Genomic DNA, 13,311 nt, shown 5'->3' on the forward strand with positions numbered 1-13,311 from the left:
TGGAATGTCCCAACCCTTACTTCAATACTCCTGTCCCTTAAAAAATCCATCACCCAATTATACATTCTCCCTCCTATACCCATATTTTCTAATTTGATAAGAAGGCCATCTTTCCATAACATGTCATATGCCTTCTCCACATCAAAAAATACTGCATTTACCAGCTCCTTATTGGCCTGAGCCTTCCTAATTTCATTCTCTAGGCATACAACAGGGTCCATGGTGGTCCTTCCTTTCCTGAAACCACTCTGATAACAAGTAATTAAATTTTTCTTTTCCATTACATATGTTAGTCTGTCTGTAACCATACGTTCCATAATTTTACATATATTGGAAGTTAGAGCAATAGGTCTGTAACTAGTTACCTCACACTTATCCTTCCCAGGTTTTCCAATGGGTATAACGACTGAGTGCTTCCAAGCCAATGGTAAGATCCCTGATTCCCATATCTTGTTATACAACTTTAAAATTACAACCTGAGCTACAGGATTTAAGTTTTCCACCATCTTATAACAAACTTCATCCTTACCAGGAGATGTTGCTCTAACCCCAGCCAGAGCTCTTTTCAATTCAAATAGAGAAAAAGGAACATCTACTGCTTCATTAAAAACACTCCTTTTTTTTCTATAAATGTTAGGATAATCTATCAAAATTGTATTCCTAGCTACCCTTGCGTCTGATGTCAAATTATCAGAACTGTGAATTTTAACAAAAGTTTTTGCTAAAGCTTCTGCCTTATCTTTGTTACTGATCATGACTTCATTATTATACCTTATGGCTGGTAGTGTAAACTCTCTTCTGATACCATTCATTTTCCTAATCATGCCCCATATATCATTTATTTGAGTTTCCCTTCCAATCTTATTACAAAATTGTTGCCATTGTTGTCGCTTAGCTTGTCTAATAACTCTTCTAACAACTGCTTGAGCTTTTTTATACTCCACCAGGTCATTAAAACAGAATGTGGTTTTAACCTTTTTAAAAGCTTTGTTCCTATCTTGTATAGCCTTTTTGCATTCATCAGACCACCAGGGAACCATTTTACGCTTTCCTATTCCACCTCCTTTACCAATCACCTCTACAGCAGTAGAATGCATGACTTCTGTAATTTTTCCATTAAAATCATCCACACTATTGAAACTGTTTGGTTTTAGTACTAGTAACCTCTCACTACTGATCATATTATATTCTGCCCAATTAGCATTTCTTAACTTCCATCTAGGAAAACTTACTTCCTCCAATTGAACTGGTCCTACTCCAATAGTACTTATTATTGGGTAGTGATCACTACCTATTGTGGTATTCTCAAAAACATCCCATTCTGAGATGCTGGCTATTTGTTCAGACACCAAAGTGAGGTCTATAGATGAAACCAATCCTCTCACTACATCTATTCTAGTCCCCCTTCCATCATTTAAACATACCAAACCCTCATCTTCTAAAAATTCTTCAACCATATTACCATTGATATCTGTGCTTGTACTACCCCAAAGAGTATTGTGTGCATTAAAATCCCCACACCATATTGTCTTATTCACCTCTTGACCAATTATATTTTCAAAGGTCTCTCTACTTAATTTCCCACATGGATTATAAAAATTCACTATCCATATATTTGTATTGCCTATCCATACCTCCACTACAATTGCTTCTGATTCTTTATTTATACTTATAATCCTGTACCCCAGTCCCTGCTGAATAAAAGTTGCTACCCCACCTCCAGTACCAGCTTCCCTGTCCCTACGAACAGCTACATACCCATGTATTACAAAGTCTAGATGTGACTTGAGCCAAGTTTCTTGCACACATATAACTTGTGGTTTCTTATCCATTCCTTCAATAAAATTCTTAAACTCCTGCCCATTAGAGTAAAGACTACGGGCATTCCATTGCAGAATCATAAGGACCATTATGTACCAGTACATGATGACTGTGTGTCTTGTATCCCTGCATTAAGTGTTTCATTTATTAATTCAATTGATATCTCTCCCACATCAAGATATTTTTCTGCCGCCCTTATTATGATTTTAATCCTCTCTGTTCTACTCTGTGTTTGAGCTGAGCAATTTATTATCTCAGCAAGAAATGTCACAAACTTTACTTTGTCCACTCCTACATTTATCTTATTTGCTGTATCACACTCATTTCTTCCCTTATAATCGTCCAAATTGGGTCTCTGTTCAAGCACTTTCCTCATTGGTAGTTGGTGTACCAGATTTCTCTTTGTACTGACTTTTTTGATGGCCTCAGCATATGTGAGCTTCTCTTCTACTTTAACCCTCTGTACCTCAGCTGCTCGTTTGTGTGCTCCACATCCTTTATATGCTGCACTATGTTCACCTCCACAGTTACAACATTTTGCTTTTGTACCTTCACAACATTTGCCATATTCATGATCCTCTCCTCCACATTTGCCACACCGCTGTTTACCTCTGCACACTGCTGCCACATGCCCAAATTTCTGACATTTGAAACACCTCAATGGTGGTGGAATGTATAGTCGCACTTGGTAACTCAAATATCCTACTTTTACTCGTACCGGTAACACTTCCTCATTGAAATGTAACAAAACAGACAAACTCTCCTGCTTGCTCCCATTTTTAGTATACAATAATCGTTTTGCCTTCTCTACTTTAGCTCCTTCTACATTACTTAGGATGTCTTCAACGGATATATCTGTTGATACCCCTGTGATTACTCCTTGTACAGTTTTCTTTCTTTGCCAAGCAAAACACTTCATTTTCTTTCCATTTAAGGACGTAAGTTTAATCAAGTGATCTCGCTGTTTAGTGTTTGTACAAATAATCAGTAGACTGCCATCTCTCAATGGTTTAACATTCACTACTCCTACGCTTTCATGTAGTGCTTTAGTCAGCTTCAATGGGTTGACAGAACCAGGAGAATCAAATTGAAGCTTTACCTTTATCTCTTCCGTTTGGTTCAAATTGATAACACTACCCACATCTGACTCATAAGAACTTTGAGAATGTTTTTTCTTTCTTTTACTTTTTCGCATCGTTTGCCATTCAGCCTCACTATTGTTCGTTTTTCCCGCGTCCTCTCCTTCCATCTCCTCCTCACTTCCTGACTCCACGCCATTTCCTGCCATCTCAACTCCACACCCCCGAGTTGCCAGGTCTCACCCATTCCGACTTCTGAAGTCATGATTACGAGCTCGTTGCATTCAAGTTTCAAAATGTGAGGGCGTTCATGTGCAATTTTTACCTAGGAAACTCGTATTTACGATAATTCCGAGAGCACGTGAAGGCAGCATTATACATCCGGCTGTTTCTTGGCTAGACGGGTTCTGTAGTTTTATATAGGCCTATAATAATTCTATGTTGTTATCAATGACCATACATTGTTGACCTCATAGTCACCCTGTAAATGTCAATTAAAGGGATAGTTCACCCAAAAATGAAAATTATATAATTTACTCACCATCAAGTTGTATGAAATCCCACCTGTATGAATTTCTGCTCAAGACAAAAGAAGATATTTTGAAGAATGTCAGTAACCAAACAGTTGACGAGCCCCATTGACTTCAATGTTTTTTTTTTTTTTTCTCCATAAGTCAATGGGGTCCATCAACTGTTTGGTTACCCATATTCTTCTAAATGTATTTTGTTTTCAGCAGAAGAAATTCATACAGGTTTGGATCGAATAACATGAGGGTGAGTAAATTACTTCATTTTTGGGTAAACTTTCCCTTTAATAAATACATTTTGTTTTTATGTGTATTTATATCCACTTTCCATATATATTAGTCATCTAATCAATAAACCCTCTTCATCAGCTGACCATATAATGTTAGTTTCTTAATGCTAACCGTGTGCTTATTTGTAAACATCATGTAGCAAATATAGTCATGAAACTGAAGCTGATATAGTATATTTTCTTCCCTTGTGACATATGTGAATTGGCTTCTGGAACAAGTAAAAATGTAGGCTACTTTAGAATTCTATGAGCAATACAGTCAGTGGTTGTTATATACAAGCATATTAATGTAATATACATAAATCATATGTGAAATTGTGAAACATGATACAGTTTATTGATTAGTAAAAACAATTTATTGTAGTGCACAAGAGGTAAAATACAAATATTATACATATAAATAATATTTATTACATTATTTTACATTATTGATGGCACTTTCCACAAATGAGTGTGCCGTATTAATAGAAAGTACTGTGTTTATAGAAGTTACACACAGTCTAAAAGTTCTGCACATTAATTTCACTTTCTGGCTTTGAGGGATGTCCAATGTGCACAAATGTTCATTTCTTGAAACAAAATAGTCTTTGCTGAACCACAATATCATTTAAACCATTTTAAACTGAAGTGATTTTAGAACACAATTGAGATTCACCGCTGATTTTTTCCCTTGCATCTTGACAGTCTTTTTATGCAGATGAGGTAGTTTCCAGGAAGTCTCAAACTCCAGATTCCAGCTTGATTGACTTCACTGACATTAAAATGTTTCCCATGAAAGCGTCAGCTGTCATAGAGGTCAAGAGTGGAATTGAAAACTATTCAATTCTATCAAAATATGCAAAAGCCAAACAACCGTTTGTGCCCTCAGTGGATCCTCAGCTTGAAGATTTTGGAAAGAGGTGTTTTGGCACTGGAGTACATCAAGTATGAACCCTCTGCTGAGGTAAAGAACTCCCAGTCACTGCATCCTATAGTAGGTAGCCGATGGACAGGGACAAAACCCTCATATCCCTGCCACCTGTCAGAGGCAAAAACAATAAAAGTGAAAAAGACTACCTGAAAAATCTTAATTTATTGCAATAGTCTTTTTGTGGAATGACAATTTTTCATGGTGTTAAAGGGATAGTTCACCTAAAAATGAAAATGTTGTCACCATTTACTCACCCTCATGTCGTTCCTAATTTTACTATGGATATAATCCATCTGTAAATGGTAATATAACTGTTTCTCAAATCTTATCAGGGTAATATTACAGTAAGGTATACTGTACTGTACTGTTACAGTAAGGTATACTGTAATATTACCCTGATAAAATTTGAGAAACAGTTATATCGCCATTTACAGATGGATCATATCCATAGTGAAATCCTAAGTGAAATTTGGCTTGCTTGGGCTTTTAACAAGTTAGGTCTTATCTTTTACATTTAACCCTCTCATGCATGAATTATTGAATCACAAAGTAATATTTTTTTTAATGTTTGTTTTTTTACTTTTAAACAAGTGAAAAATCACGGCAATATTTTTTTTTTCCCCCAATATATTTTATTTCGAGGGAGTTACATATCTGTCCACTGCAGTGGACACCATGCATCAACGGTATAAAAAGTGATTCAGTAAAACTCATTGTTTGGTCCGAAAAAAACATGTTTTTAAAACATTTACTGAAAGCAAATGGTATGAATACACATAAGAACATTAAATAACAACAACAATAGAGAGGACATTTGAAAAACATATCATTCTAGGTCTCGAAACGTCGTAACGTCGACTGAATGGGAACTAATTTTATTTGAAACCAATTAAAAACAATATCATAATTAGTCTCGTTTGATTTATCTTCTTCCACCAATTAAAACTATTAATAAAATTATTATGAAATATATAAAATAAGTATATGCCTAGCCTACACTTTTATATGACCTAAAAATAAATATAGACTGTAAAAATTGAAATAAATTATAAAATATGAAGACTATTTAATATTGCTGTTTAATAAAACTATGCAAGTGTAAATTATATCATAATTTTAAGTAAAACATACTAAATAAGGTGGAATCTAAATATAGGCACAATATACCCTTTGGGGCATGACGTCCACTGGAGTGGACAGATGTATTTTCTGTCACAGAAAAAAATTTACAAGATAAAAGTTTTTGTTACATCTTATTTAGCTGAAAAATATAATTTGTTCCTGTCTGGTTATCTGAGAATAAAAGGATTTAACACTTAATCGTGAGGTACTTGGTGGATCTCCTTTCCTGTGCCATTTTGAATGTATGATGCAATATATCAAAACAACAAAGAGATACAAAGACAATTAAAGCTGCAAGCAGCGTTGAAAGGGCCCTCGCACCCAGGGCCACCGCAACCCGGTGGCCTTGGGAAAATAGTGAATAGTGGTAAATATAGGAGAAATATGGCAAAGTCACTTCGATGTGCTATACTTCCTGCTGCCAGCAGGTGACGCTTTGACTATAACTGATATTGGCATGTAGATGTCTTCAGGCCAGCTCTTTTATCAAACATGTGAAGTTTAAGACAGATCAGACATTGTATGTCTGAGTTACAACAATTTCCTGTTTTGGGGATTGCCCCGAGGGGAAGTGCTTAGGGAGGTTTGTGAGTGTGTTGCTAAATTTGGAACTCCAGATTACTCGTACTATTTCTGCCATATAAAGATATTGTAAAAGTAGTAATGCTAGTTAATATTTATGCATGTCTACAAGCAAAGCGGAATGCACCAAACATCTACCCAAAGTACTTTGGGCAAGCTCCAGTGGCAAACCTGAGCATGAACCTTTTTATTTGTCTTCAATATGACAAATCTGACTAATTGGAGTCAAGAAACATCACATGCGTATGAGAATTTTCTGGCAGCGTAAGCTCCCATTTGGGCAAGTCTGGCGAATCATGACTGTTAATTAAGAGGGAGGGATTATCGTTAATTAGCCAAAATCTGTAGAATACAAAAAGACCAAAGGGCCTCATCTCAATAGTGTGACTAGCTGTTGAACAATGGCAGGAAGTTGGTGTGCTATTCAATCTCTGGCACTTTGTGTGTGGTTTTGTGCTTTTTGTCATGCTGTTCCACAGTGGAGTAATCTGCCCCAGTATCCTCAAGCTCTGATGTTACAGCAAACTGACCAGCGGGTTCAACAACAAGCTAGTCAACAGGTTCCTCAGAAGGTTCAACAACAAACTAGTCAACAGTTTCCTCAGCAGGTTCAACAGCTAGCTAGTCAACAGTTTCCTCAGAAGTTTCAACAACAAGCTAGTCAGTTTCCTCAGAAGGTTCATCAACAAGCTAGTCAACAGTTTCCTCAGCAGGTTCATCAACAAGCTAGTCAACAGTTTCCTCAGCAGGTTCATCAACAAGCTAGTCAACAGTTTCCTCAGCAGGTTCATCAACAAGCTAGTCAACAGTTTCCTCAGCAGGTTCAACAACAAGCTAGTCAGTTTCCTCAGAAGGTTCGTCAACAAGCTAGTCAACAGTTTCCTCAGAAGGTTCGTCAACAAGCTAGTCAACAGTTTCCTCAGCAGGTTCAACAACAAGCTAGTCAACAGTTCCCTCAGAAGGTTCAACAACAAGCTAGTCAACAGTTCCCTCAGAAGGTTCAACAACAAGCTAGTCAACAGTTCCCTCAGAAGGTTCAACAACAAGCTAGTCAACAGTTCCCTCAGAAGGTTCAACAACAAGCTAGTCAACAGTTCCCTCAGAAGGTTCATCAACAAGCTAGTCAACAGTTTCCTCAGAAGGTTCATCAACAAGCTAGTCAACAGTTTCCTCAGCAGGTTCAGCCTAAGCATCCAGTGGTGCAGGCAGAGCCCCTTGACAAATGTGCTGTAGCTGATTATGAGCAGATCCAATGTGGCCCACCTGGTATCAGTGGTGCTGAGTGTGAAGCTATCAACTGCTGCTTTAACGGACAGCAGTGTTTCTATGGGAAGGCAGGTAAGAGTGAGTCAATGTAAAGGTGTTCATGTTAAACCACTCCTCAGTGATAACATTCTCTTGTACCTTGTTCCAGTGACTGTCCAGTGTATAAGAGATGGTCAGTTTGTGGTAGTGGTGGCAAGAGATGTTACACTACCTCGCTTGAGCCTGGATTCAGTCCATCTCCTGGGTGGAAACGACCCACCTTGCAGTCCTGTGGGATCCACACCTTCCTTTGCTATATACCAGTTCCCTGTCACTGCATGTGGCACAAGCATGATGGTGAGTAGCTGCTTGTGGCTCTGTTCTGAATGGCTTAGAATGGACTGGATGCCAACAGTTACTATTTGCAGGAGGACAGTGGATATGTGGTGTATGAAAACCGAATGACCTCCTCGTATGAAGTGGGTGTCGGACCACTTGGTTCCATCACAAGGGACAGCCATTTTGAGTAGGTATTTTATTTTTAGAAAATATTAATCCTTGACAGGCTACAAGCTCTCTATTTGTTGTCTAGGCTTCTCTTCCAGTGTAGGTACTCTGCTACTTCTGTGGAAGCTCTGGTTGTGGAGGTCAACACTGTTCCTCCACCTCCACCAGTAGCGGCTTCTGGACCCCTCAGGGTGGAGCTTAGACTGGCAAATGGTCAATGTGTCACCAAAGGCTGTGCAGAAGGTAAATGTCTGTCCAAGTATGCATAAGTATTTTCTAAAACTCCAGGTTGCAGCAGTTTCTGGTTAAACGCTGGTTTTCTTCCTCAGGGGATGAGGCATACACGTCCTACTACGGTGATGCTGATTATCCAGTCACAAAAGTCCTGCGGGAGCCTGTGTATGTTGAGGTGCGCCTTTTGGAGAGGACTGACCCCAACATTGTCCTAATGCTGGGACGTTGCTGGGCGACATCAACCCCCAGTCCACTCAGTCTACCCCAGTGGGACCTTCTGGTCGATGGGTAAGGCCAGTCTTTATCCATCTAGTGTGCTTTAAGGCATTTCTGACTGCCTCTATACCTTTCAGATGCCCTTACCAGGATGACCGTTACCTGACCACATTGGTTCCAGTGGCTGGATCTTCTGGTCTTCAGTTCCCAACCCACTACAAGCGCTTTGTTGTGAAGATGTTCACATTTGTGGATCCAGCGTCACTGGCTCCTCTACAGGAAACCGTATGCTCTGCAGCCTTACATGAATCCTTAATTATTTTTATTGTAATTTCTGTGGCTTAACTCTTTCCCCCTCTGTTAGATCTTCATCCACTGTAGTACAGAAGTGTGCCATCCCTCTTCTGGCTCCTGTGAGCAAAGCTGCACTAGGAAAAGTGAGTGCTTGTTGTAAACTGACTTCAGGAACCATCAGAATTTGTTTTTTAAATGCCTCACATTCTACCATTCCTTTTCCAGGAAGATATGCTAACATCAAGACCATCCCTATTGGGCAAACTGTGGTGTCTAGTGGAGAAGTTAACCTGGTCATGTGACTTTAGTAGTTTTAATAAACTTAACTCAACTGTCTCTTTGGTATTGATCTTTCATGATTGTTCTGTTTGATTTATTGGGCCACACTACTAAACCAGAGTTCCCTTTTTTGCTTCAAGGTTGTGCTTGACTTGAACTAAACAAGCCACGTTTCTGCCCAAACCTGACCCAATTGCCAAGTTCCAGTTGCTAATCTGGGTCCCTGTTCTGAATGGTATCAAATTAGGGGTTGAATCTGTTTTGTCTCTACTTGTGCCTTTATGGCTGGACTAACATAACTGCTTGTACTGATATTCAAGCATTTATTGAAAAGTAGACTGGTGCTTTAATAAAAGCTGGTTTAGTCCCTTAACTGGTGTATCCCACCTGGGTTGCTGTCTGAGGGCCTGTTTACACCAAGCCTGCAGCGCTCCTGTGAGAAACTGACGCTTCTGCGCCTTGATCGCCCCCCGGTGGCTGGTCCCAGTATAGCTCCTAAACCCTCCCTCTCCATGTATTTGAATGTGGAGCGAGACACACTATAAAATTCAATTACACTTCAAATAATTGTTTCCTAAAGATGGTTTCTATCTTTTTAGGCAGTTTTATTACGATTTCATGTGTTTTTTTTTTTTTTTTTAAATAAGTTTAGTTTTAGTGAGTTGTGACGCTATAAAAACGGAGGGTGTGACGTCATGATTGACAGCTGAGATTGACGGCTTCTCTGAGTGAAGTTGTCACTGAGGCACTAACTGACTTTTTGGGGGATTTTAGGGAGGAGATTGGAGCTTTAATTTCTATATTTCTATAATGGTTTATTTCACACCAACATAATGAATTGTTATGCATCTGTGTGTGGGTGGGCTTTTGATAATCGTGCCTCTACTTCCTGTTCTCTACTGCGCAGACTCGGTCCCAAGATGTCAGCGCCGTGAGTGGGCCTACGAAAGCTTCAACTATGGTCAGCGGAAGTCAATGAAGTCGCGTCGTCCATATTTTTTTACGGTCTATGGTTTACACCTGGTACTAAAGCGTTTATCAATCCAATCACAAGTGGACAACGCTAAATACAGGTGTAAATGGGGTCTAAAATGTCCTTTTTAGACAATTTAACCTTCACTCATGAACGGGGTCTTTATAAAAAGGTTCCAGAGCGTGACATTAACCGGTCTAAACCATGTCAATGCTGTATATTTGGACAATAAGCTACTTTGTTTAACTGTCTGTGCTTGTTGTTGCACCATTAATAACAGAACGTGGAAGGCAATTTGACTAGTATCCATACTGGCAAGGAAATGCCTCATTTTAATTATATTTAACTGGTTTGAAAAGCTAAATGTTGGTGTATTAGGTTTGTGAAATAAACATTTCAAAATGGGGTCTATGATATTTGTACATTTTAGTGTCCCATCATTAAGACTTGGTCCTGTTAATTCTTCTTGCTCTTTGTGTATCACATTTTTCCTAGAGACATTTTGGGGGAAATTTGAGAAAACCTTAGGTTTGTGGCCTAACATAAACTGATGTTAAAGCTGAGGGCAAGTGGACAAAAATTAATGACTCCGTTTCAATTCCCGTTTGCATGCCCTTCCCTCACTATCTTCCCTCTGTGTCGTTGATTTTGTACAAGGAGATTTTTTTGTAGGTATTGGGTTGTTACATGTGTGCACCGAATTTCATACCTGTACGTGAAACGTTGCAGGAGGGGCACTTCGTTGAAATGTTGTAGGTGGTGCTATCGAGCCATTTTGTCATGCCTAATTCTGAAACTCATATGTAAATGTCTTCAGGCCTGGATTTTTATCAAACATCTAAAGTTTAGGGCAGATCGGACATTGTATGCCTGACTTACAACAGCTTCCTTTGTCAGGCCGCCACGGACATGCCCTTCAGCGAAAACTCATGATCTTCACAATTTAACATCACCAAGGCCTTAAGATTAGACTGACCAAATATGTTGTTATGGTTAAATCTCAATGAGGAATTAATCACAATGTAAAACAAGGCATTTCCTGTTGCCTGCAGGTGGCGCAATGACTGTAACTGAATATTGGCATGTAGATGTCTTCAGGTCAGGACTCTAATTAAACATGTGAAGTTTGGGGCAGATCGGAAATTGTATGCCCGAGTTACAACAACTTCCTGTTTTATGGCGAACCATCGAAATGTGTGAGGCCGCCACTGACACGCCCTTCAGGGAAAACTCAAGATCTTCGCAATTTAACATCACCAAGGCCTTTAGATTAGACTGTGCAAATATGATGTTGATCTGATTAAAATCTCTAGGAGGAATTCTTTAAAGTACAACGTCTGGAAATGGCATTTTGCAGAGAAAATTCAAAATATTTAACTTCCTGTTGGGTTTTCAGATTCCCAGGGTCTTTTTTGTAAGTATTGGGCTGTTACATGTGTCTACCGAATTTCATACTCGTACGTGAAACGTAGCTCGAACGGCGCTTAATTGAAATTTTGTAGGTGGAGCTATCGAGCCATTTTGCCATGCCTAATTCTGAAACCCATATTGGACGTAAATTTTCACCACTTTTGATGCTTGTACAAAGTTTTCGAGCATGTTTAGGCCCTCAAAAATGTGATTTATTAGGGAGAAGAATAATAATAGGCTGAACAATTCCAATAGGGTCCTCACACCATCGGAGCTCGGGCCCAAATAATTAAATGGAATCGTAGACAACGCTTTGGGGTTCACCACTTGGTGGTTGGGACATGGTACTAAAACTTAAATGGTTCAAAATGGCTTCCAAATATCTTTCCACTGTAGTGGACGCCAAGCATGAAAGGGTTAAAGGGTTACTTCAGCGATTAGCATTAAGCTTTGTATCAGTAGAAACCCGGTAGTATATTCAGATTATGGTACTTTTCCCCCTCATATCCCCCTGAGACGAGAGAATTATGCATTTTTATTTCTGGAAAAAATCCTCCGATGACGCAAATATCGTCATTTTGCATCATCGGAGGATTTTTTGGCCAGAGGCTAGAGACTACAGGAGCTAGTTCCGCATGTTATCAACCCGCCTATAGGGGTGGGATCTCACTCACAGAATGTAAATGAGCACGGCCGCTAGGCTCGGGAATTAATAACGGAGCGGTGCAGCGCAAAGTGAATGTTTCAACTTTTCAATGAATTCCTATGAAAGTTTAGCTTCCATATAGGCATGATTTGAAAACGCGCCAGACTGGACACGCGTCGTGAATGACTGCAGCGCTTACCTCAGCTCTGCTCAGCTCTTCGCTCTCGTGATGAATGAAATCTGACTCCTGCTGCGCTTGTGCCGTGACTTTCGTTCGGCTCACTCACACTTTATTGAAAAGACACGTTCAGTTTTTAATTGTAGTGTCTATTTTCTAACTGAACGAAATTATTGTATTACTATGAAAATCAAATCGACGGTGGGGACGGTGTCATGGTGGGCAAGTGATAACCAGTAGCCGTGGCTTTGGGAGTGGCCTCGTAGGGCAGCGAAGCAAGTGCATTCTGGGAGTTGTTGTCTTTCATCCTTTCAGACAAAAATACATTTTCGGTCTTTTCTCAGTCTAGAAGGCACCAAATTCAAAAATAATTTCACATTTCTACTACATAAATAACCCAGTTTAAATACACATTCATCTTCCCAGCGCTGAAGTACCCCTTTAAGTACGGAAGGAAGTAATAGAAAAAGGTAAGATATTTAACACAGTATACTAGTATCTCAAAACAGTTGCACAACCACCCGCAATGCCAATGTCTGAAGTTCTGCAGCATGCCTAAATTGAAGTTATGACACGTGTATAATGTAGACGTTTAAAATCATTACCTGTATATAACACTGTTCAAAGAGTAAGACGATCCATCATAAGAGTTGGCTACAACTAAAAAGTGCTCATCTCCAAGCGAAAAGAATTCCCAGTCCACTGCACTGCCATACAAAAGGGAAATACAGTCAAAAGATGAGTATTATTATTGACTCTCAAATCCCCAAAAATCTTTTGTAGTTTAGGCTTTACCTGTATGTTACAATGTCTTGGAACTTGAGGAACATCTTGGTTGTCATATCAAGTTCATATATAGTTGAGTTGATGGTGTAAAGGCTTGGTCCTCTCTCACACAGCATATGTCCATTGGCAACAGCAAGGAAGACTCTGTTCCCGATCTGAAACATTTCCCAGTCTGTAGCCCCAAATGTCTAGAGAAATTAAAGATATTCATT

The 13,311-nt window shown here is 39.2% G+C and overlaps 2 protein-coding genes across 2 annotated transcripts in view; one reads left to right on the forward strand and one right to left on the reverse strand.

Annotated features, from left to right (window-relative positions):
• Nucleotides 1-4,502: 4,502 nt before the first annotated feature.
• Nucleotides 4,503-13,311, reverse strand: part of tspeara (thrombospondin-type laminin G domain and EAR repeats a) — a 34,636-nt gene continuing 25,827 nt past the window's right edge. The window contains exons 10-12 of the mRNA XM_079841100.1: nt 13,109-13,287; nt 12,919-13,020; nt 4,503-4,735 (exon numbers count right to left, since the gene is read on the reverse strand). Coding sequence (XP_079697226.1) covers nt 4,582-4,735; nt 12,919-13,020; nt 13,109-13,287 — 435 coding nt within the window. The 3' untranslated portion in view covers nt 4,503-4,581. The remainder of the gene's footprint in view (nt 4,736-12,918; nt 13,021-13,108; nt 13,288-13,311) is intronic.
• Nucleotides 5,805-8,987, forward strand: LOC307141238 (zona pellucida sperm-binding protein 4-like; the record flags this gene model as incomplete). Its single annotated transcript, XM_079841294.1, has 8 exons — nt 5,805-5,829; nt 7,565-7,669; nt 7,746-7,933; nt 8,005-8,102; nt 8,169-8,326; nt 8,413-8,605; nt 8,671-8,818; nt 8,898-8,987. The coding sequence occupies 8 exons, from the start codon at nt 5,805-5,807 to the stop codon at nt 8,985-8,987; spliced, it is 1,005 nt and encodes a 334-aa protein (XP_079697420.1).

The sequence above is a fragment of the Gobio gobio genome (genome assembly GCF_949357685.1).
Source record: "Gobio gobio genome assembly, chromosome: 17".
Classification (NCBI taxonomy): domain Eukaryota; kingdom Metazoa; phylum Chordata; class Actinopteri; order Cypriniformes; family Gobionidae; genus Gobio; species Gobio gobio.